Below are 20698 nucleotides of genomic sequence, written 5' to 3' on the forward strand. Positions count from 1 at the left end.
AACAGGTGCCCATACAAAGTGTACAACTGTACATGCAACACTTCCATTAACACCACCTGACCTTCCAGCTTGCAGCTGTATATGAAGCGTAGTAAACGGTTCCATCCTCAGCATGTAGAAGAGAACAGTAGCAGCATTAGAGTAGTGGGAGCCGTAGTGGAACTTGGATATCACTCCATTCGGGTCTTCGAAGTTGTTATAACGCTCGCGAACTGGTAACAATAACAATCATAATGTGTGCTTATATAGCGCTGTATCCATCGCAGAGATACGTTGCTCCTCAACGCTTTACAACGAAGACGGTGTCAATGCAGCCGTATAGAGGCGCATCTGGGTACAGAATCTATTCCATTGCTGAGTTCCAAGCAGGAATTAGATTCAGTACTAATTTTTAAAAGTCTTTGGTATGACCCGACAAGGTATCGAACCCATGCTTACCGATCCTGAAGCGGACACACTACTATCCACTATGAACCCAACAGAATGAAGGTAAAAAGTTTTAAGAATATATTTAGTGTGTTCACAGTTGGACACATTCACACATGGAACTGTAGTTCAAAACAGGTACAAAGGTACATTTAAAAATACGTCACTGATAAATTCGTGAAAAATGTACACTGGCGTGTTCGAGGAAAACGTGTGGTTTACACAAGTCATGACGCACACACACGCAAATATACTGATTTCAAAGCATGTATTGATTCCAAAACACTTACCGGTATCTTCATTTTTTGGGTTCAGGACACCTACAGGCTTGGAAAGGTCACGGTAGACAGACGGATCGCTCAAATCCAACTTCTCGCTCGAGTAGTCCTTCAGTATCCATGGAAACTAAACATGGATGTGTATGAACACGCATGTGTGCATCAGATAAGTATTAAGAAAAATATTTTTCAATTTGTTATTTAGTCCAGCCAATCAGCGATGTTCTATGTTTTAAAGTGTAATGACAAAACACAGCAAGTGCAGACTGCAGTTACAATGGCCACGCAACGTGAAACAACAAACCTTCAGCTTTGAAAAAAAAATTGCGATCTTCCGATAGTTTATAAGCGACTTATTAAGGGCAGGTCAAATGTAGACTTGGTGGGTACAATTAGTTAGTTTACTCTTTATAAGTCAAAGTTTGAAAAATCGTTAACGCAAATCAGTTCACAAAGCAGCTACTTCTTACCACAGGATATTGACTCAAATCGTTGTAAGTCCTCCCAGCTATCGTGTTGAGCTGCATCAGATAATCGAAGTTGCTCACCTGTCCCTGTACCCACTGCTGTGTCAAGCCGGACGCCTGGTTGAATGCAAATGTAACAATGTGAACAATGACGCAACGATGATATCTGAATAGTTACGTTTCCATTTAGTAATGACAAGCAAGCAACGTCAGAAAGTTTGACTTCGCGATAAATCTCTTCTACTACGTTTGTTAATGTAGAGAACGTATCTGATAAAGAAAGACGATTTCCATGTCAATAGAAGAAGGAAAGTGGTAAACAACTACAAGTAGGGGTCAGCCTAAACTAGAACAAGTTCGGCAAGTAGCCAATTGTCTGTCAATAAAATTTGACACCGACATTTATTCAAAATCTGCAGAACATCTACCAAGTGTGTGAAGCAAGCTTTGGTAAAGAATGCACAAAAAACTTCAAACAAAAATACAATGGAATAAACACATACAAATGATGTAAGTGGACATACTGCTAATACAGTGAAAATATATAGTAAGCTTCAATACTGTGCTACGATAATGCATCAACACAGCGCTACATAAACTATGACAAATGTGTATTCATAATACAGCAGTTTAAAAAATATTTGCAAAAATGGAATACTTTCAGCAATTCCTGAGGTGTCCTCGTTCCATAATACAAAAGATTCAGAGGTCTGAGCCTGAGGAGGGTCTTGTACACAGTGTGACGTAAGTTGGATTCATGGAAATTGATGAAGTAGTTCGTCTGGTCGATGAGGAATAACTCCAAGGCACTCTTCCTCAAATTATAGCGACGGAAGTGAACCTCTCGTAATTGTGATAGAGACCATTTGAAGTCCATTCCTGACTCTGAAGATTAAAGAACCAATCAGAAGTGAACATTATTTCATATTTACCAAACAACTCGATATACTTTACGTGGTGCACTGTGCCAATATAGAGGGCCGTTGATATAATTTGATATACGATAATTTGAACTTGAGATTACTAATGAAATAAGTGCGTTTGGGTCGGCATCTTTGTGGAATATGAAGCATAGCGTGTGGTCGAGATGTGAATATCAAGTGACAATTTTTAAGAAATTTGCCCAAACAAAGATTCGAAACAAGTTCCCAACATTGAAGTAAATTTGAGCTTTGGACAATTTGAGCCCGTACCATTGAGATCTTTCCCAAATCAAGACACTTCTGGGAAAAACGTGCGATATCCAAAGAATACTCAGTGGTTGCTTCAATTTCCCGGCCCATTGGAAAGGTCACTAGCCACCATAGTTATTATTTAGGGCCGAGTACAAAAGTCTCTCAACGGATATTGCTGTGTGGGGATTCATTAATACAGAAATGAAGAGACCATGGAGTTAGTCAGAACATTGGTTCCGTTACCTTCTTCGCTGTTGGTCGATTTGTCGTAGAAGTATACATGGGTGGACGTAATCTCCAACTTTCCTTCTACAACATCCATGAGAGTGATCAGCTGGCAATCTTTTGTGAGGATGGTTTTCTCCTGCGTGGATTGCTTCTCTGAAGATGAGCTGGAGTAAAGTGGAGGAAAATGAAATCACACACACTGTAGGATTAAAAATGATCCATGCTCAAGACTGAAACAACTTATGAAGCAATCCTGGCAAGCATTGATGTTTAGGGGTTCAGTTTAAGTGGTTTCAAAACTTGCAGAGATTTTGAACCATGAACGCAGGATAGGTCAATGAGCTAGTTGAAGTTTCCTCTTGCATTTGAAGTGTCGTTGTCATGTGTAGTTCCATTCGTTGAACGGGTAGCATGTAGGTATATGAAGCCGGTTTGCGTTGCTAAACTGAACACGCCGAGAGTTAAAGCATCGGACTGTTAAGCTTGCCAGTCTGAGGATAAAGATTCAAAACTCACCAACCAAGTAATTGAGAGGATCCTGCCAAGACATTTAACGTGAAACCTTCTTTTAACAAACAAAAATGAGAAAAATTATTTTTAGAATTTTGTGCAAAATGTAAAACAAAATGAAAAATAATTTTATATGTTCATGGAAAACCAAATGTTAATATTCAACATACTTTGGATTAGGAGCAAGCATATTCCACTCTTCATCACCGATGCTGTCATCTTCTTTGGATGTCTCGGAGGAGGCGAGGATGGCATTAGGAGGTACAAGAGCTTCCTGGGCGGGTTTATCCTGGAAAAAAAAGTGTCATCATTTTATTGGGCCTCGGGATAAAAAGACGTTGCCCTTCAGCTTCATACCATTGACAATAAACTGTCTCATGTTATCGTGATTTTGATAAAAATAAGTTTTGGTTAGAAGAATAGGCGATGTTTCTTACAAAGCAATATTTAGTGCGGACTTTTCAAAAAATCCTATTTTTTGCTGTGTGGCACACAATGAAAAATATCACTTCGTTGGTGGCATTTCATATTCAATCAGCAGCCGTTGCACTCACAACAAAGCCACTTTGTAGCTCAGACGGAAAAGCTGCTAAAAAAGAATACACATTACACAACAACAAATTAATAAAACCTTTGGGATAGTTATGTTTGTGAGTTACTGACCAGTTTCAACTTGGTCAATGCCGGTAAGCTAACTACTGCGACAAAAGAGAAAGCTGGATTAGCTAACTACTAGACAGAGAGTAGTAGTAGTCCAATTTTAATCCGGTGATGTCCCCGTTACCAAGGGTGGCCGTATTCATCTCCAAGTGCCGTAATCGCCTTCACACCGATCTGTCTAACGCGTCCTCTCTTATCAGAGTAATATTCTGCCTTGTCAGAGTCAAAGTTATTCTTCCTATTTCATCATATTATTATTTTCCAGGCATTCCCTGAGACGGCTATGTAGGGCAAATAAAGAAGAAAAGTTAACAAATCGACAAAAGGTTCAAGTAATCGAACAAAAAAGAACACAGAAGGGAAATATAATACCTCCATTTCACTGAGGGTTAGATTGTCCCGCAGCCTGCTTGCGTCTTCGTGCAAAGTGAAGTTGTAATTCTCCGTTAGCTTTAACCTCATTCGTGAAAAGTTTTCAACGTTGGATAGCTTCCAGAATGTTCTGCTCGGATTTCTGAAAGCAAAATTTATAAAATCTGTTCACAATTGATGGATATGCACCAAGATTAGAAAGCTCGACACCTCAATCGTAAAACCGTACACCCAAGTTAGCTGCAAACCAGTTTTGTTTTTTGTTTGTCTTATCTAGGATTACACCCGGTGGTGGAAGATTTAGATTAAGTGGACGGGAAAGCAAGAAAGCCAATCTTCATGTCCACCTTCAGGCATGCCTTTAAGTGTCCTGCCAAAGACACAGCCGCATGGTCTTGAGCAGTGTCGAACCGGCGCCCTTTCGATTACCAGTAATAACTAAATATAACTACCATGCAAACTGAATAAAGCATACCGCAACGTAAGCAATGTGAATGACAAAAGGTTGGAAAAGTCAACTACAGTGCAATACACTGTAGAATAATAATATTTGGCAACAAAGTGAATTGTTTCGGATAAAAATCACCTTTCTTTCCACAGCCCCCTTTCGCTGGCCAAAAACCTCTTTGCTGCCCTCCACTGGCGCAGGACGGCAACGTTCTGATTCCTGAGCGACTTTTGGTGTTTGTTCTGCCAGACCTCTTCCTCATTGCGGTGATTTCGGAAATCAGTTTCGATCTGAAGATGAAAAATCAATTAATAACAGCAGTGGTTCTTAACCAGGAATACACGCAACACTAAGGAATGCGAAACATGTTCCTAGGAGGAGCAGAAATGTTGAATCATTAGAATTAACCACAAAATGACGTAAGAAGCAACGTTTTATGATGTAAAAGTTTTAAATTAAACGTTAACAACGTAAGAACAGCAGACATTTTAAACTGTAGATGACTATTAGTTTTCAACCATTCTAAGAGGGGATGCGAGAACTGACTGGTACTTTCAAGGTAGTCCCAACTAGGCAAAGGATTAAAACCAATGGGAGCCAATGTGTATGTGCCATTAAAGATTATTATATACCAATAAAAAGGAAAATTTCGTTTAGACAGAAAACAAAACAATGTCGTTTTGTGAAGCCTAAACAACAACAATGGCTAATTGTTCAGGCTCTCGGTTGGTCGGCGCGAAATAGTTCACAACCTTCTGTTCGATATAAAATGATTTGATGTGATATTATTTCCATTCGAATTAAATGGTCCATCAACAGTGCTAATCGCTAACGCTTTGATACCTAAAACGGCTATACCAATTTAGGTTCTAAAATGGTTAACCAATTATACATGTGTCGCTTGCACAAGGTTCAGTTTGATATCCATTGAAAGCATGCAATATTCGCAAAACACTTTAAAAATGCTTGAAGGTGGATACGAAGATTGGCTTTCTTGCCTTCCCGTCCACTTGGTGTAATTTTCACAGAGACAAGCGCCATTAGCGACACATATTTGGCTTTTTAGGCTTTGCAAAACTACTTTTACTGATAAACAAAAACTGCAAGAGTTGTGAGAAGCTCACACAAAGGACCGGTTACACAACACCCATAAAGGACCGCTTGCACAACATCTCCTCTTAGAGTCGTTTTCGACTTGTTATAAAAGACTAAAGAAAGCGAATGATACAAATGGTACCCACAGTGGCTCTGAACCGCAGCTGTACATCGCCTCTCTCCCGCTCCCTGAGATGGAAGGCCACCATGAAGTCCTCCGCGGTGGAGGTCCAGAAGACGGTCATGTTCAATGTGAGCACGTCGTATGTTGATTGCTTGTAATGCTCGGCATTGGGGAGAACCTGTTGGTGGGTCAAGGTTACAAGCAGTCGAGTCAATTCACAATCCAGACAGCAAGGCAAACTCACAACAAATTGCGCCACAGCTGACGCCGTGTTAACGTACATATACGTTGATTTCATACGAAAGGATAAAAATGCCAAGTTCTATCGTGATGTCGAAAGGGAATTGCCCGTGAAACTAAATTCTTGGGCACACTCTCTGATAAAATGGACATTGGACAAGGATGAACGATGAATGAATACGTCCGCAGCTGCAATGTATATTGTATACATCATGCTAAAAGTTTTTTTGCTGAAGTTGCTGTTGTTTGTTGCTGAAGCGATATGTCGTGGTTGCAGGAACCGTCTGCTGAGCCAGAGAACGTGGAACAAAAAAGGGTTTTTATTATACAAAGAAAAATAAATGTTTATCATTTTGCAAAAGGACTTCCCACCACACCAAGCTATTCTTTCAAATCATAGATCACGACAATGGCGAATTGTGCAGAGTATTTTTTTAATAATCACTTTAGTTCACAGCAAAACAAACTCAACACAAATGCTCCAGTCGTCACTTACACATGTTTTGATGAAGGATATCCACTCGCTGGACACGCAATATAGCAGGAAGTCCTCAAAGAATGTTGAACTCCCAGTAGTAGGCGGTAACTCGGAGAGGTACTTCCCCATTTCCAACCGTTTGAAGTTCATATCAAGCAAATCCCGCACCAGAGGGATTACGAATTCTTTCACATTGTCGTCAGCTGCGTACAGAGGATTTATAAGCTTCATGCAAGTGTCAGTGCGTTTGTATATGGCACTGTTACATCATATAATGTGTTGTTATCAGCGATTTACAAAGTAAACATATTTGAAAACACATTCTTTACTTTTCAAATTAGTAATTGTCAATGGACAATGTCAGTAATAAGTACTTTTTTTCTTGTTGTTTAATTTAGTAAGAAAATGTACCACACGCATAAAAACCATGGCAGAGAAGACCTATCTTTAAGAACCTGACAATATTTGTAACACCTGAAAAAATCCAATGTGACACATTTCAAAGAAGTGATGCGATAGGAAAAGCTGAAGCCAGATTTGAAATCAACGCAAACAAATAAGGTGATAGGCAAAAACTGATAAGGACCACACTGCTAGGACTAACACAAGTGGCCCTATTCAGTAAATGTCGTTATTAATATTTCAAATGTCTAATTTGTCTTAACAAATCTCATCAAACGGAAAGATGCACATAGATTTGACCAAAGTGATAAGCGGAGTCTAATATATTAGTAACTGCAATACATACCTTGCAGACTATTCGTTACATTCATATTTAGTTTGCTCAAAAGGTAACAGACTTCCTCGGTAGAGGAGGGTTCCCTCAAGTGGATGAGGTTGTGCAGTTTTGCCGACGCCATGGCAACCAGTTGTAGATTTCCCGTATCCAAGCAACCGCACAACAAGCACAGACCGACGTTGGCCAGGTCAGCCCACTCGGAACCGTGACTCACAGCGTTGGTCGTCCCCCACACCGCCAGAGCGTCATAGAGCGCGAAGACATCACGTAGCAACTGAAGAATAAAACTTTACGTTGCAAAGAACACTTAACGATTTACAATACTACTTATTGCGTTACAAATTTTGAAAAAATATTAAGGCCAGTCTTAGAGAGGTAGACAAATAGAAAAGAATAAATTGAAAAGGACTTCGGTTGATTCTCGCCGGTGTGCAGTTAGAGCCTTCAGATAATCCGATGAGGAATTTTGGGGAGATGTACTAAGTTCTGTATTCTAGTTAAGAATTTGTTCGTGGTAGTGATAGCGGAAAGGCGTCAGGATTTTTTGGTTTGAAGACAAGTTTCTCTGAAGCAACATTGATACTACAGCTATCCTATAACAGAAGGCACGGCCATCAGTTGTCGTTATAATGCGATCTGCGTCTACGGTTCAGTATTTTTTTTATTATTAAAAAAGCATGGAGATTTCAGCAGAGCCCTATTTAGTATTTAATAATTTATGGTATAAATAGGGCTCTGCTGATTCTTCATGCATTTTTAATAATAAAAAATACTGAATTGATACTTGATGGAGAATCGCTGGCCTGCTGGTTCTTAGTCAAAAGATTCTCTATCTTTAATGGAACTCAATAAATGTACGTCTACGGTTGTCGTACAGGATTAGATATTGCAATTAGTGAGCATTAAAAGTTGTGAATTTCATTCATCTTTCGTCTACACTCTACACTTACAGAACAGAGCAGAAAGTTGGAATATGTTAGATAAGGAAGCATACGGCACTGTAATGAGAAGGCATAGGAGATCGTACAGTAAACGCAGATATCGACAACTTAGCGTAGTGAGAAGAAAGATTTAGACTTGACAACTGAAACGATTCAATATTCTCCTCCTTACAACAAAATTAAATCAGTAAAAAGCAGCATACAGCATCGCTCTTACCTTCTCCGTCCATAGTGACGTATTGTGCTTGCCATCTGTTGCTAGGAAGTCATGGATGACTTTGACGAGTTCAGCACTGTTTTCATTCGCCATCACAAACGTCATTCCAGTGGATTCCACGACTCCAGGAGTTGCAGAAGTTTCCTTGACGTCACTCAAAGATGCCTCCACGCAGCGTTCCAAGATGGATGTCTTGATGTCATCGAGGTCTTGGAGGAGGTTGTTGGCACTGGCCACTCGGTTTAAACAGAAGAGGACCTGGCCACGCTCCTGGGAAGATATTCAACTTGATGATAAACAACATCTTGAAAGACTCCGACTAGTTCACCAGATCACATAGCTCTTTTTACATTCAAGATGCTTCAGGCTTATTGCACAAACCTTGCAAATCCTTGATATATGTAATTGTACGAGCAATAAATTATGAAGATGAATTTGAAATGTAAGACCGAGCAAGCAAAGTCAGGTCGATTTACGTTGGTTCAACGTTTGCAAATATCTTTGAACTGATTTTGCTAGCTGCGTCTAAAATTGAAGATAAAATTATATGTAAAAATTATTTTCTTCTCTGATGCAACTAATTAACTCTACTAGATAGAAAACTGTCTGGTCTGATAAAATGTTTTTCCCTCCACTGCATCTCACCTTCCAAGAGGTTGGCGAAGATCCGACCACTCCTCTCCACATGAGAAGAAAGAGCGACTCCACAATGAGGTCCGCTAGCTCTTCTCCAGCTAACACCTCATCCGGCTGCATCATTATGAGCTGTAAAGAAATCGGGACGTTTTTGTTGTTTGAGCATTTGTAAACTACATCGATATATGCGCATTGCACATAAGACACACCTAGAGCATCTGTGTTGAAACAATGTCTAATGAAAAACTGCAAATATTCAGAACATTATGTTTCAACGACTGTGATAACAATCTTTTCCATTTTAGATCTAAATTAATCTACATCATTTGGCATCTTATCAGATGATTCATACAAGAATCGTATTGTTTTGGACTGTAGTTTTCTTTATAAGCTCACAAACAAATACGTTTTCAGTGATACACAGCTTATTTGTTGCTTTTCAAAATGATCATTGTCGAATATAATATGATGTCACAATACGAAAAATATATGTCAGCTTACGTGGTTTGAGTGAAGAGGCGATCTTGGCAGGTCAGACTGACCCACATTTTCAAAATCATCTTGCTCTGCGTTGCTTGATGAAAAGGTTCTGAAGTGAGATAGAATAAAACTTAATACAACAGATTAATATGTCGAGCAATGTCATGATATCGTGCTATATTGGCTTCATATCTGCTATGCCATCTGTCGTATGAAGGTTTAAGTTTGGTAATTGAAGATTTAGAATAAGTGGACAAGAAAGCAAGAAAGCCAATCTTCGTGTCCACCTTCAGGCATGCCTTTAAGTTTCTTGCCAAAGACAGCCACCTGCTCTTGAGCGGTGTCGAACCGGCGCCCTTGCGATTGCCGTTCCAGGGCTCTCACCACTCTGCTATGCCAACACGTTATCTCTGATAATATCATAATGCAAACCATGAACTTTTATCGTATCCAGGCTTTTGCTTGATAGTTGAAGAGCTGTGAACTTGAGAACTTCGGTCTAACATAAGTTCAACAACTTGTTGGTTTGGTGTTTAGTGAAGCCTAAGCTGTGGTTACACAGGATGTCCTGGTAATTTGGTAGCAAATGAAACTATTCGTTGGTTTTGTTACAGAAACAAACAAATGCGGCAGAATAAACAATTCCACAAACCTTGTTGGCTGACCATGAGGGTCCTTCCTATCCAGGTTCTCATTGGCGAAAACAGATTGTTCCTGCAGTGAATTGGACTTGCTAAGCAGTGGAGGTGACTGAGAAAGAAACAAAGTTTAAAACAAACGAGAAGCAACATCGCTTATGTTGAAAATGTGCTGTCAAGATCATGGTGGTCTGTCTCACTATAAAATGGTGGGTGGAAGACGATATACTATTTTTAGTGCATTCGTAATAGATGATGACATACAGTGCAAGTACAGTATGAGGCTACGCACATCTTTATAACGCACATAAAGCATCATGTCCCTATGCACCATACCCCTAAACACGCAACTTCTATAACCGCCTGGACATGAAAAGTTAGCTAAGGTAAGTATGATGTGTTGAAGTGAAATGGGGGTTGTGGGGTTGGCAGTCGTACATTGGCATACATTTCCAATGTTGTACGGTGAAATATAAGTGATATCAAAACAACTTGAATTTGAAACATGCCGAAAGGGAATAGTAAAAATAGGCCAATTAATCGAAATAAAATCACAAATAAAGATGCAAAACAGGACTAATGTGACGTTGAATAGATGTCACTTTGTAACTAAACCACTTACCGATTGATGATCGGCTGTTACGTCTTCTACAATGAAGAGTTTCGAGAAGACTTCCTAAACATTATGAAAATTACGTACACCATCAGACAGCAAAATCTGTCATTTTTACATTGATTCAACGTCTGCAGACGTTGAATCAATGTAAAAATGACAGATTTTGCTGCCTGGACCATCGTTACATCAAAACTTTGTCTTGCAACAACTTTCGACCTTTACAAGCATGGTGTGTAGTGGAGATGGAGAAGCGAAGAGAATCGCTGCAAGGAAAGAATCGGCCACCCCCAACTAGTGGGGGCAAAACCGAATTTGGGTGATGATGATCACACGCGGGGAAGTATGCCATAAGAAAGTTCACTGTCTCTAGTAGTCAAATTAAAAAAATTGCATTTGTCAGAATTAACTAAGCTACTACAAGTCAACACCAGTCCTTGTCATTTTCGTACCCAGGCTTTTCGGTGGTGGTGAGCGATTTGGATTGTAAAAATAAAGAAATGGAAACCAATCTTCACGTTCACTTTTACACAGCAGTGTGCTTTCAGTGGGTCTCAAACTCACGCCCTTCGTTCGTCAGACGCTCTCACCACTCGGGCACGGACCCCGCGGTGGGGGTTTATCTCATTGTTCTAACTTGAGCTAATCTTTTATTGTTGTGTAAAAGTGAATGAAATCTTTTTTTGTCATTTCCAAGCAATTAAGATTTAGATTAAGTGGACGGGAAGGCAAGGAAGCCAATCTTCGAGTCTACCTTTAGACATGACATTAAATCTCCTGCCAAAGACACAGCCGCATGCTCTCGAGCGGTGTGGAACCGGCGCCCTTTCGAAGGTCGAGCCAGGACTTTCACCACCGGGCTATATCAATGATATGTTCGAATACACTACCTGCCACGCTTTCTGCTGGGCACAGTCCCGAAGGAAAGTATTCTTTGAGTAGGCGAGTGTGAGGAAATATTGGCACAACGATTTCCTTATCGTCACATCGGTTTGGTAAAGTAAGTTGATTAAAGCCAAAAATGTTGCACCATCCACATCTGTAAGAGTAAAAATAGAAATGATTTCATCAATTGGAATCAAGTATGAAAAATATGTTAAAAAAATATTGGTACACTTTTATGCACATCATAGGGAATATTTAGGTCAGGATAAGGTATAGAATGCAAAACAGTGAATAACTATAACTTAGAAGAAAACTGATGGCTGTATGTATTTGTAGAATGTACACATTGTACAGATATGTCAAATTTTGACTATTTGTGCCCGAATTCGGGCCAACGCAATCTGATTGGCCGACAAAAAGAAAAGCAGCGGCACTCTTATAATCACTAGTAACTTCATCGTTCATATCATCTTAAGAATACGTACCGGTCAATTTGATAGCTTCAAAGAGTAAAGTGGCCAGTCTTGAAGAGATGGTAAGTCCCTGCATCCGAGAGAGGATGTCACAGAAGCCAATGTCCTTCTGCTTTAGTTCAGCTTTGTGTCTCTCAACAGCTCGTGGTGTCTGGAAGAGGAGAATGAGAATCTGTGGAGGAGGAAGAAGAGTTTTCAGTAAATAATTTACATTATTAATTGAATTTAAAGCTTTGGTAGAGAGATAATTTATGAATACCATAGACAGATGATTGATAGCAACTTGATAGGTCTGCTACTATTGGGACAATCCGTTTCGGAGAAATCCCTATTCGGAGACAGCCTTATTCGGAGAAAACTATTTGTTTTACATCAAAACAAATTTTTTCACAGAAAGATGCTGTAACTAAAAGCAGTCAAAAAATGATGTCAACAAAACTTTTGAATGTAGTATAAAGGCAAATCAAACGTGGTAGCCTATAGGTTTCATCGAAAGGAAATATGTTTGCAACCTCCTAATCAGTTCAACTTCGGTAGCCTAGCTCCCGGCCAGCAAAAATTGTCATTTTTACACCGTTTCAACGTCGCCAGACGAAACATTAACAAAAGCCATTCGATTTGTTCAAAGAACCCAATTCTAAAATAACCCAATAAAATGTTAATGATAAATGACTGCAAATCTGCAATGACTATTTTTTCAGTAATTTATTATTAACATTTTATGAATATTTGTAGTTTTTGTTTGAGATGAATTAAGTTATTTTCCAGATGAGGGCAGAAAATTTTCCGAAAACGTTTGAATTTATGTACTTATCTTTTATTTTATGTATTGTTTTTGAATTATGCAATTCAATCCCATCAAGTTGCTATCAATGCTATCTGTCTATAATTGAATTTAATACGTTTTCTTTGAAATAATATTGCTTTTGACGTACCCAGGCAAGTCTGGTGAGTGTATAATTAGTACTCTTTACTTAATCAAAAACGTTATTATCGCTGTCACAAACAGCATTATGACAATAGCACAAACCACATTAGTAAAAGGAAGCTCTCCTACCTCGCACACAGCAATCCTAACTTTGTCGCTGTATTCGGGAAGACATAGCAACGAATATATGTAATTTACAAATTGCGCTTCAGAGAGCTGGAGAACTAGTTGATCTTTGCTCTGAACCTTCCATAATGTCCGCATTAGCTCCAGGACCTCGCAGATCTGATCAAAGAATTTGGAATGAAAAGACTGAAATATTAATTTCGAACAAACTTTGTTCTTGCATTATTAGTCAAATTGAAAAACTGCTTTTGTAGCAAATTTAGATTTTTATGCTTTTATCATTTCCAATTTTTGTTTGCTACTGAAAACTGAATAGCATCTCTTCAATTTTGAAACCCAGTGGACAGAAGAGACCGTTGTTACATCGCCATACGTGGAAACAATGTATAAATAATAGTCGTGCATTGTCACAAGATAAACTACATTCAACAATTTCTGGCAAAACAATGACAAATATAATTATGATTCAATAAACAATCACTAAACTAACAAATCACTAAACAATCACAATTCACGAAACTGCAAAGAATCGTAAACAGTTGTATCACGTGAGCGGTGACCCAGACAACAAATCAAACGTTTTTCACATGCAAACGTTGAATCAATGTAAAAAATGGTTGATTTGTTGGCTGAGTAACTGCAGTGAACCAGATAAATATCAAGGTTCTCGTTCCAATGAAATATTCAACTCTCACAAATTACAACACTGCTACAATGATACACTGGTATCTTTACTCACTTGAACATCGCTGGATTTCGATGCCGACACGAAATCAAAAAGCGCAAGAACTTCGCGGCCAGTGACGTCATCTGTGACGTAGTACTTGACGAGACCAAGCAAAGATACCCGAATGTTACGGGCGTCATCGTGCGAGAGTCGGCCATTAGTTGAACTGTAAGAAAAAGACGCTTGTCATAACTGTTGCACATGCGGGATTGTTATAACAGACTTAATAAGGATATTCCGTGTGTAAGTTTAAACCAATCAGAGCAAAGCCGAGTGGTAAGCCCAAGTAAGGCACTTGAAAAGGCACCTATTCGACACTGCTCATGATCATACGGCTGTGTCTTTGGCAAGACACTTAAACCCATCCCTGAAGGTGGACACGAAAATTGGCTTTCTTGCCTTCCCGGTCACTTAATGTAAATCTTCAACCACCGGGAGTAAGCCTGGATACGACAAAAATAAATGAACGTCAACTTTCAATTCTGCAGCATCTAGTTGATAAAACAATTAGGTTCTACTGATCCACACTTCACTTTTACCTTCCAGACCTTTGCCATGTTGACAGGTTTTGTTTTTCGCTGTGATGGTTGGAACTATAAAAACAACTGAACTGTACAAGCAGAAACTATGCATTGTTATCTTATTTTTGCAGCTCAGTCAACAACCAATGCCGCATAAATACGGAAGATTGACCGCCAACCCAGTGACCGCCCTACGTCAGTGTTTAAAAGACTTTACAAGAGATGCTGAAATGTCGGAATGGAGACATGGAAAATCTTACAAACAAATGCATTTGCAACAACTCATCTTAATATCTTCATGAAACCAAACGCAAGTCTTTTGTCAGAAAAAAAAACTACCTGTAAAACTTCCTTATGACGTCCATAAGATACTGCACTCCAAATGAGGAACGGAAAGTCTTTTTATTTTCTTTTATTAAAGTTGAAAGATATTGCACATGACTGTATTGCGTCGTGGCGTCGGACAAAGACCAAATTCTGTAAAAACAACGTTCATGTTAAAATCAATTCATGTTAAAATTTTCTTCAGAAGGAGCAATTTATTTATCTTTAAGCTTCGCTTCAAATAAAAGCAATAATAATGAAATTATAATTAATATAATAATAATAATATTTTGCTGATTAATAAACGAATCTTGCAATTCCAAAAACGTGATTTAAATCACATATACAAAAAAGATTAGCAAAGTCCTTTCTGGAATTTAAGGAATTCAAAAGATATAGAAAATGCTTTTGAGCTTCATTACATGACACTAGAAATTCATAGAAAGTTACAATTTTAAATGTGATAGGATATAAACATGATATACAGTATAATATTTAAAATTCTACATAAAACTCGTAGTTCCAATGCTAATACAAGTTCGTTAAAGTTAAATACTCGTATACCAAAGACATAGTGGCAATAAGCATAATGTACAAAATTCAACTCAAAATTGTACAAAATGGAGGGACTTACCTAAAATCAAACACAAGGTATTGATATACATCCATGAGCAGCTGATTTCCGTTAGATTGCGTTGTGTTTACAGAACCTACGAAATGCTGAATGGACCACAAAAGGTTCTCATCCAGCAAAGGAACAGATATCTGAAAGTACATCCGCGGTATATGTGTTGCATCTAAACGAACATTGTGTCTCTTACATAGCATGTACTTGATAACTGCCAGAATCTAACTGTTTTTTTTTTTCGGACTAGATCAGAAAAAAATCATTTCAAAGAATTGCACCAATCAAGCTTAGTAAAACTCTTGCAAAACCCAGCATTGGTTTTTATAAAGGTTTTAGTGGCATCATCACCATCTGCTAAACAGCAAAGTCTCTACAGACCCAAATGAAAAACGCCCTACCTTCTGCAGTAAAGCCCCTATAGTGGATATAGTGGCACATTGCACCATTGCCTCTGCATTGAAGGTATGCCATCCCAGCTCACAGTTGCTGCTTGTTATGAAGCTGGTCAATACCAGGATGAAGTTTGCAATCGGGTTCTTCACAACCGCTGCAAAAGAAACTCAATTGAAACAGCTTGAGTTTCGCTTTTAGCAGCATGATCGTTACTTACTTTGTACAATGTAGATTGTAACGACCTGTTTTAGCCTGATACTGCGAGTTCACTGTTGTAATAGCGAATTGCACTAGCTTTCGGAACACAGTTCCCTAGTCATGTGCTATGACGAATATTCGTTGGAAAGTCAATTGACTCCGGTTCAGCTCCAGGTACAGTTAGATAACTAGGCTACAATTCGTAGCTCAGTATGTTAGGTCAACAACTAGACTGAGGTTTCCGTTTGATTCTGTGACAAATTCTTAGATGCCACTCTAAGAAATCTATCTGAATATATTCTATTCAGCAGCCAAAATCTTTGAAACAAGCATTAATGTTTCAGTTATTCCAGCAGCAGATTTAATCAAGGTACCACCGTGCGTTGGAACTGTATAAAAACATGAAAGCTGTGAGTTTACTAGAAAGAGGAACACAAAACAAACCATGATGGGAACGGAAAATACACGCCGTGGATTCATGGAATTAAAACTAGAAGAACAATGCAGTTTTAATATTGTTTCCTGGTAAACAAAGGACTCACAAAGCGAAATAATGACACCACACGACAACAAACATACCTAGGCGACGGTGAGGAGACGACAAACTGGTCCGACTGTCTTGTCGTGTTCTGCAAAAACAACCCGTTTAACGTTAGATGTTTAGAACTTTTACACAGCTTCTTTTTATAGCAGATGTACAATATACATTCCACCCAGCGGTTTACTAGGTAGGTAGGCAATATCAAAGCAAGAGTGTGGAGACCAGTGCATGTGGAGAGCAATATAGACTTGTGATGGATCGCGTAAAACGCAGTGCTATTAATATCATATCGATTAGTAAATGGTAAAGAAAATGCAACGGCACGTTAAAGTCGCTGTTTTATAACAGAGACAATTTGAAAAAATTTAACATGTAAGCAAACCAGAAGAGAATTTTAGTTGGTATGAAATTAAAGATTAAATGATTTGAGGTAGCATTGATAATCCTACATTGGTTCCGGAAGTGTGATCCCAGGATCTTCAGATGAAGATTTGTGTCTTAGGTGAATGATCTCCAGCAAAGGAGTGAAGAGATTTATTCCTCCAATGCAATTGACTGAGTTCTGACGACAAAAGTAAATTATTCCACAAGGCAAGACAATGCCAGCGTCAAACACGAAACGTGAAGTGCGTATTGAAAAAAAGTAAACACTGCAACTTGGATTCACAAATAGTGACGTGAAAGGCAACTTCAGAAATAAGTGATCCATTATAAACTTAATGCCCTTTCTTCACATGCTATTCAAGCGATGAACGATGGCATCAGACAAGGCTTGTAGTTTAACCAGTATCTATGACAGTTCACTTCACGAGTTCACAGTTCAGTTCACGACTTTGAGATTTCAGAAAAAATATTTTTACAGTTCAAATACATTTTAAAGTCAAACTCAAATAGCCTTTTAAATAGCGCAAAATCTGTATACTCAACAGCTAGATAACAACATTCAACGTATTAAATACGACATACGCAGCGGCCGAGCACTGAATGTAAAAAAGATACTTATTGAAACGGTCACAAATGAAAGTAAGGTGGCCAGACCTTTTTTCTCAGCTGCCTTTTCTAAAGCAGTCACAATTTACCCCCCGAGTAAAGAAGAGTGGTATTTTTAACATCTAGCTAAGCCGTGTGTCAAGCCAAAGTCACTCGACTTTGTGCTAACCTTGATATCCCAAGTGCAGATCTTATGGCCAGTCAAACGTCCATCTCTGGGGAGTTCGTTGCAAGAGACGTCCTTGCAGACTTGCCTAAAGCAAGCCTTCGCCTCATAGTATAGCACAATGGTGGAAGGAAGGACGTCATCAAGCAAGCCGCTCTTGGAATTATGACACCTCCACATGTCTGGACCTGAGCGAAACGAAAATCCGTTTATTAAGTCCAAAAAAAGGAAACAAGAAGACCAGTGGTTGGGTTAGAAAACTGTAAATGTGCAACTATCGGATTGGCATTGAATCGTATACAGTGTGACTACACATATCAAACAACAAAAAGCCACGAATATAATAAATAATAAAAAATCATCATAATAATCATATAATAACAATTACTAATTTTATCAGTGGCGTAGCCTAGGGGGGGGGGTTTAGGGGTTACAACTCCCCCCTTTGGCACGCGTGTGACGTTACGATATTGAGAATGATGCTTTCAGTCTAAAACAAATTGCCTAATTTTTAACAAAACTGCATTAAAATAGCGAGTTTTGCCAATACCAAACATCTCAGCCAGGAATTAGCAACAAGAAAACACAGAGATTTAGCTTTATTTCGGAAAAATGCCGAAGAAAACATAATCTTATCCTTTTGCTATGCCACGGACAGCACCATTTTACAGGAATATTCATACCCACATTTTTGTTGAAAATGCTCTCAGAATGCACCATATTCAAAGTAATTTTTCAAAATTTTCTGGGGGAGGCCCCCCAGACCCCCCGCCGCTGGGTTGTCAAAACCTCCGCTTTCAAAATTCTTGGCTACACTACTAATAATTATAACAAATTAAAATAATAATAATAATCATAATAAGCTTATTAATAAAATAAACATAATAAAATAATTGTAATAATAAAATAATCATAATAATCCATCACCTGCTCTGTACATTGCGTTCAGCTGGACATCCTTTGCTGTGTCATTCAACATCAGAAATGGCCCAAGCTGGCCCATCAAAGAGGTTGCTTGGCCCCAAAATTCGTCCTGGGTCCCATTTTCAATCGTGACAACTTCATCAGTGTTACCATGCTTTTTTACACTGGTATAAAATTTAAATGTGTAAATCTCCTTTTACAATAATTAAAAAAATGACACAAAACACATTGTGAAATCAAAAGTAAACAAATCAAAAATTTATTAATAAAGACAGGTTGAACACTGCATTGCATGCTCACGTGATCAATTTGAATTTAAAACGTCTACTCACTCGCAATGACCTTTGACCGCTGTTGACTGAGCGGCGTTTGTACGATGACCAGGAGAACCAATCTGGCAAAGTGTAAACGTGCCCGTCAAAGTAGGAAACCTGAAAAGAACGTAACTTGATCGTTCGTCTTTATTTTTTAAACATAAAATGTTAAAAATGTGAAAAGATATGACAAAAGGAAAAGCGAAAAGAAACGATGAAAACAACAATCACAACAATTCAAGCATACACTTCGATTTTACTTGATTAAACTAAATATGGTGTTGTTTTAACAGAATCGATTCCTATGACATTACAGTAGATTATTGCAAAATTGCAAGCACTTGAAACTAAAAAAATACATGCAATTTAACAACACCACCTCTACGTATAAACTACAATAAAACCATATCAATATGACAGAATGCTATCACGATAGCGAGAGAAATAATACACACAAGGTACCTGAGAGGTATAGATAGCTTCAAGATATTGTCAACATAAACTTGCAAGGTTCCGTCATAGCTAAATACCTTCCTGCTAGGGCTGTGTGTTATCTGCACGCAGTGCTGTGGGGTATAGAAAATGAAGTTAGAACATACACGCAGTTTCACAACAACAGAACATTGCATGATAAGCTCTGTGTATTTTGAGCGTCGTATAAACCGAAAAAATTACTTTGAGTGGAGATATACCCAGCAACGTGCATTGCTCTACCAATATTCGATATAAGTTCTGCAAATCGGTCAAAATAACGAAACTAAGCACTTTCTGTGTCTAATAAAATGCAAAAACCCATTGAAGTAATACTTTTAGACATTGATTCAGTAATTGCCGTATGAAATGGTTGTGCACATTGAACCAAAAGGTAACGGTTTGTCTCTACATCGGTGGACCTGGGTTCAACACCATCTCATGATATAATAAAGCTTAGCTAAATGCCATAATAATCCGAATAATATGACGACACTTCATGTTAACATTACTATTATGTCATAATGCCGAGTGGTAGTCCACCAGGTAGGTTAACACGCGACACTTTCTCTTTACCACAACCAGTGAAATAAGTAATTACTTACCCACTTGTGGTCACTGAAAGAGGCGCAGCCTACTTTAACGGAGAAGCAATTCTTCTTGGTACTGACACACACCACCAGATGGCAGTCTGGAGTGAAGAACCCTTCCATACCCACACCATGGTCGTTGGTAAAACTAGAAATTAATTTGTGAGTTTGATTTCCAAGTTGCAATGAAACTGAAACTAAGGTTCGAACAAAGCAGAAGCTGATATTGTCGGCAGTTGGCTACATGGTAGATTAACTGAGTGGTCAGAGCCCTAGCAACATGTTCTAAAGAGCGTAGGTCTGACACCGTTTAAGTGCATGCGGATGTGTTTTTAGCAGGACACTTGGTAGCATACCAGAAGGTTGACACGAAGGTTGGTTGATCTAAATCGTTAATCAACAACTAAAATAAGCGTTTTTGATGGTGTTGTCCATCAGATGCATTGAAACGAGTGTTTTACAAAATCCAAGTACAGCCAGTGTCAATGTTACTCAAGTTGTACGTTTAGAACTAACAGAATAGTTCACTATTGCAATGGTAATAAAACATCGTGGATATAATCCGCTACCTGTACAATTGACGACGTTTCCTTGAATTGGTGCTTTTACCAGAATCCTCCAAGCAGACCCATGTGTGGACAGTGAACCCAGGCCCGCCCCATTTCTTTACGATGGGGGCTGTTATCCCCTGCAACAAGTTACCACATAACCAGGCCCTTTTTACAGCTATACTT

The 20698-nt window shown here is 38.7% G+C and overlaps 1 protein-coding gene across 1 annotated transcript in view; it reads right to left on the reverse strand.

The window, feature by feature from the left end:
- The window catches only part of LOC145775965 (neurobeachin-like protein 1), a 52390-nt gene that overhangs the window by 11958 nt on the left and 19734 nt on the right, over positions 1 to 20698 (reverse strand). The window contains exons 18-48 of the mRNA XM_082587407.1: positions 20534 to 20652; positions 19980 to 20112; positions 19366 to 19469; positions 18922 to 19020; positions 18593 to 18753; positions 17669 to 17853; positions 16959 to 17071; positions 16548 to 16597; positions 15776 to 15924; positions 15384 to 15514; positions 14765 to 14902; positions 13917 to 14070; positions 13181 to 13336; positions 12136 to 12295; positions 11656 to 11804; positions 10775 to 10828; positions 10167 to 10264; positions 9536 to 9623; positions 9044 to 9163; positions 8399 to 8668; positions 7250 to 7514; positions 6520 to 6704; positions 5806 to 5961; positions 4703 to 4854; positions 4117 to 4258; positions 3255 to 3373; positions 2590 to 2738; positions 1830 to 2056; positions 1175 to 1288; positions 717 to 831; positions 62 to 212 (exon numbers count right to left, since the gene is read on the reverse strand). Coding sequence (XP_082443533.1) covers positions 62 to 212; positions 717 to 831; positions 1175 to 1288; positions 1830 to 2056; positions 2590 to 2738; positions 3255 to 3373; positions 4117 to 4258; positions 4703 to 4854; positions 5806 to 5961; positions 6520 to 6704; positions 7250 to 7514; positions 8399 to 8668; positions 9044 to 9163; positions 9536 to 9623; positions 10167 to 10264; positions 10775 to 10828; positions 11656 to 11804; positions 12136 to 12295; positions 13181 to 13336; positions 13917 to 14070; positions 14765 to 14902; positions 15384 to 15514; positions 15776 to 15924; positions 16548 to 16597; positions 16959 to 17071; positions 17669 to 17853; positions 18593 to 18753; positions 18922 to 19020; positions 19366 to 19469; positions 19980 to 20112; positions 20534 to 20652 — 4406 coding nt within the window. The remainder of the gene's footprint in view (positions 1 to 61; positions 213 to 716; positions 832 to 1174; positions 1289 to 1829; positions 2057 to 2589; positions 2739 to 3254; positions 3374 to 4116; positions 4259 to 4702; positions 4855 to 5805; positions 5962 to 6519; positions 6705 to 7249; positions 7515 to 8398; positions 8669 to 9043; positions 9164 to 9535; positions 9624 to 10166; positions 10265 to 10774; positions 10829 to 11655; positions 11805 to 12135; positions 12296 to 13180; positions 13337 to 13916; positions 14071 to 14764; positions 14903 to 15383; positions 15515 to 15775; positions 15925 to 16547; positions 16598 to 16958; positions 17072 to 17668; positions 17854 to 18592; positions 18754 to 18921; positions 19021 to 19365; positions 19470 to 19979; positions 20113 to 20533; positions 20653 to 20698) is intronic.

The sequence above is a fragment of the Aplidium turbinatum genome, chromosome 1, assembly GCF_918807975.1.
Source record: "Aplidium turbinatum chromosome 1, kaAplTurb1.1, whole genome shotgun sequence".
Classification (NCBI taxonomy): Eukaryota; Metazoa; Chordata; class Ascidiacea; order Aplousobranchia; family Polyclinidae; genus Aplidium; species Aplidium turbinatum.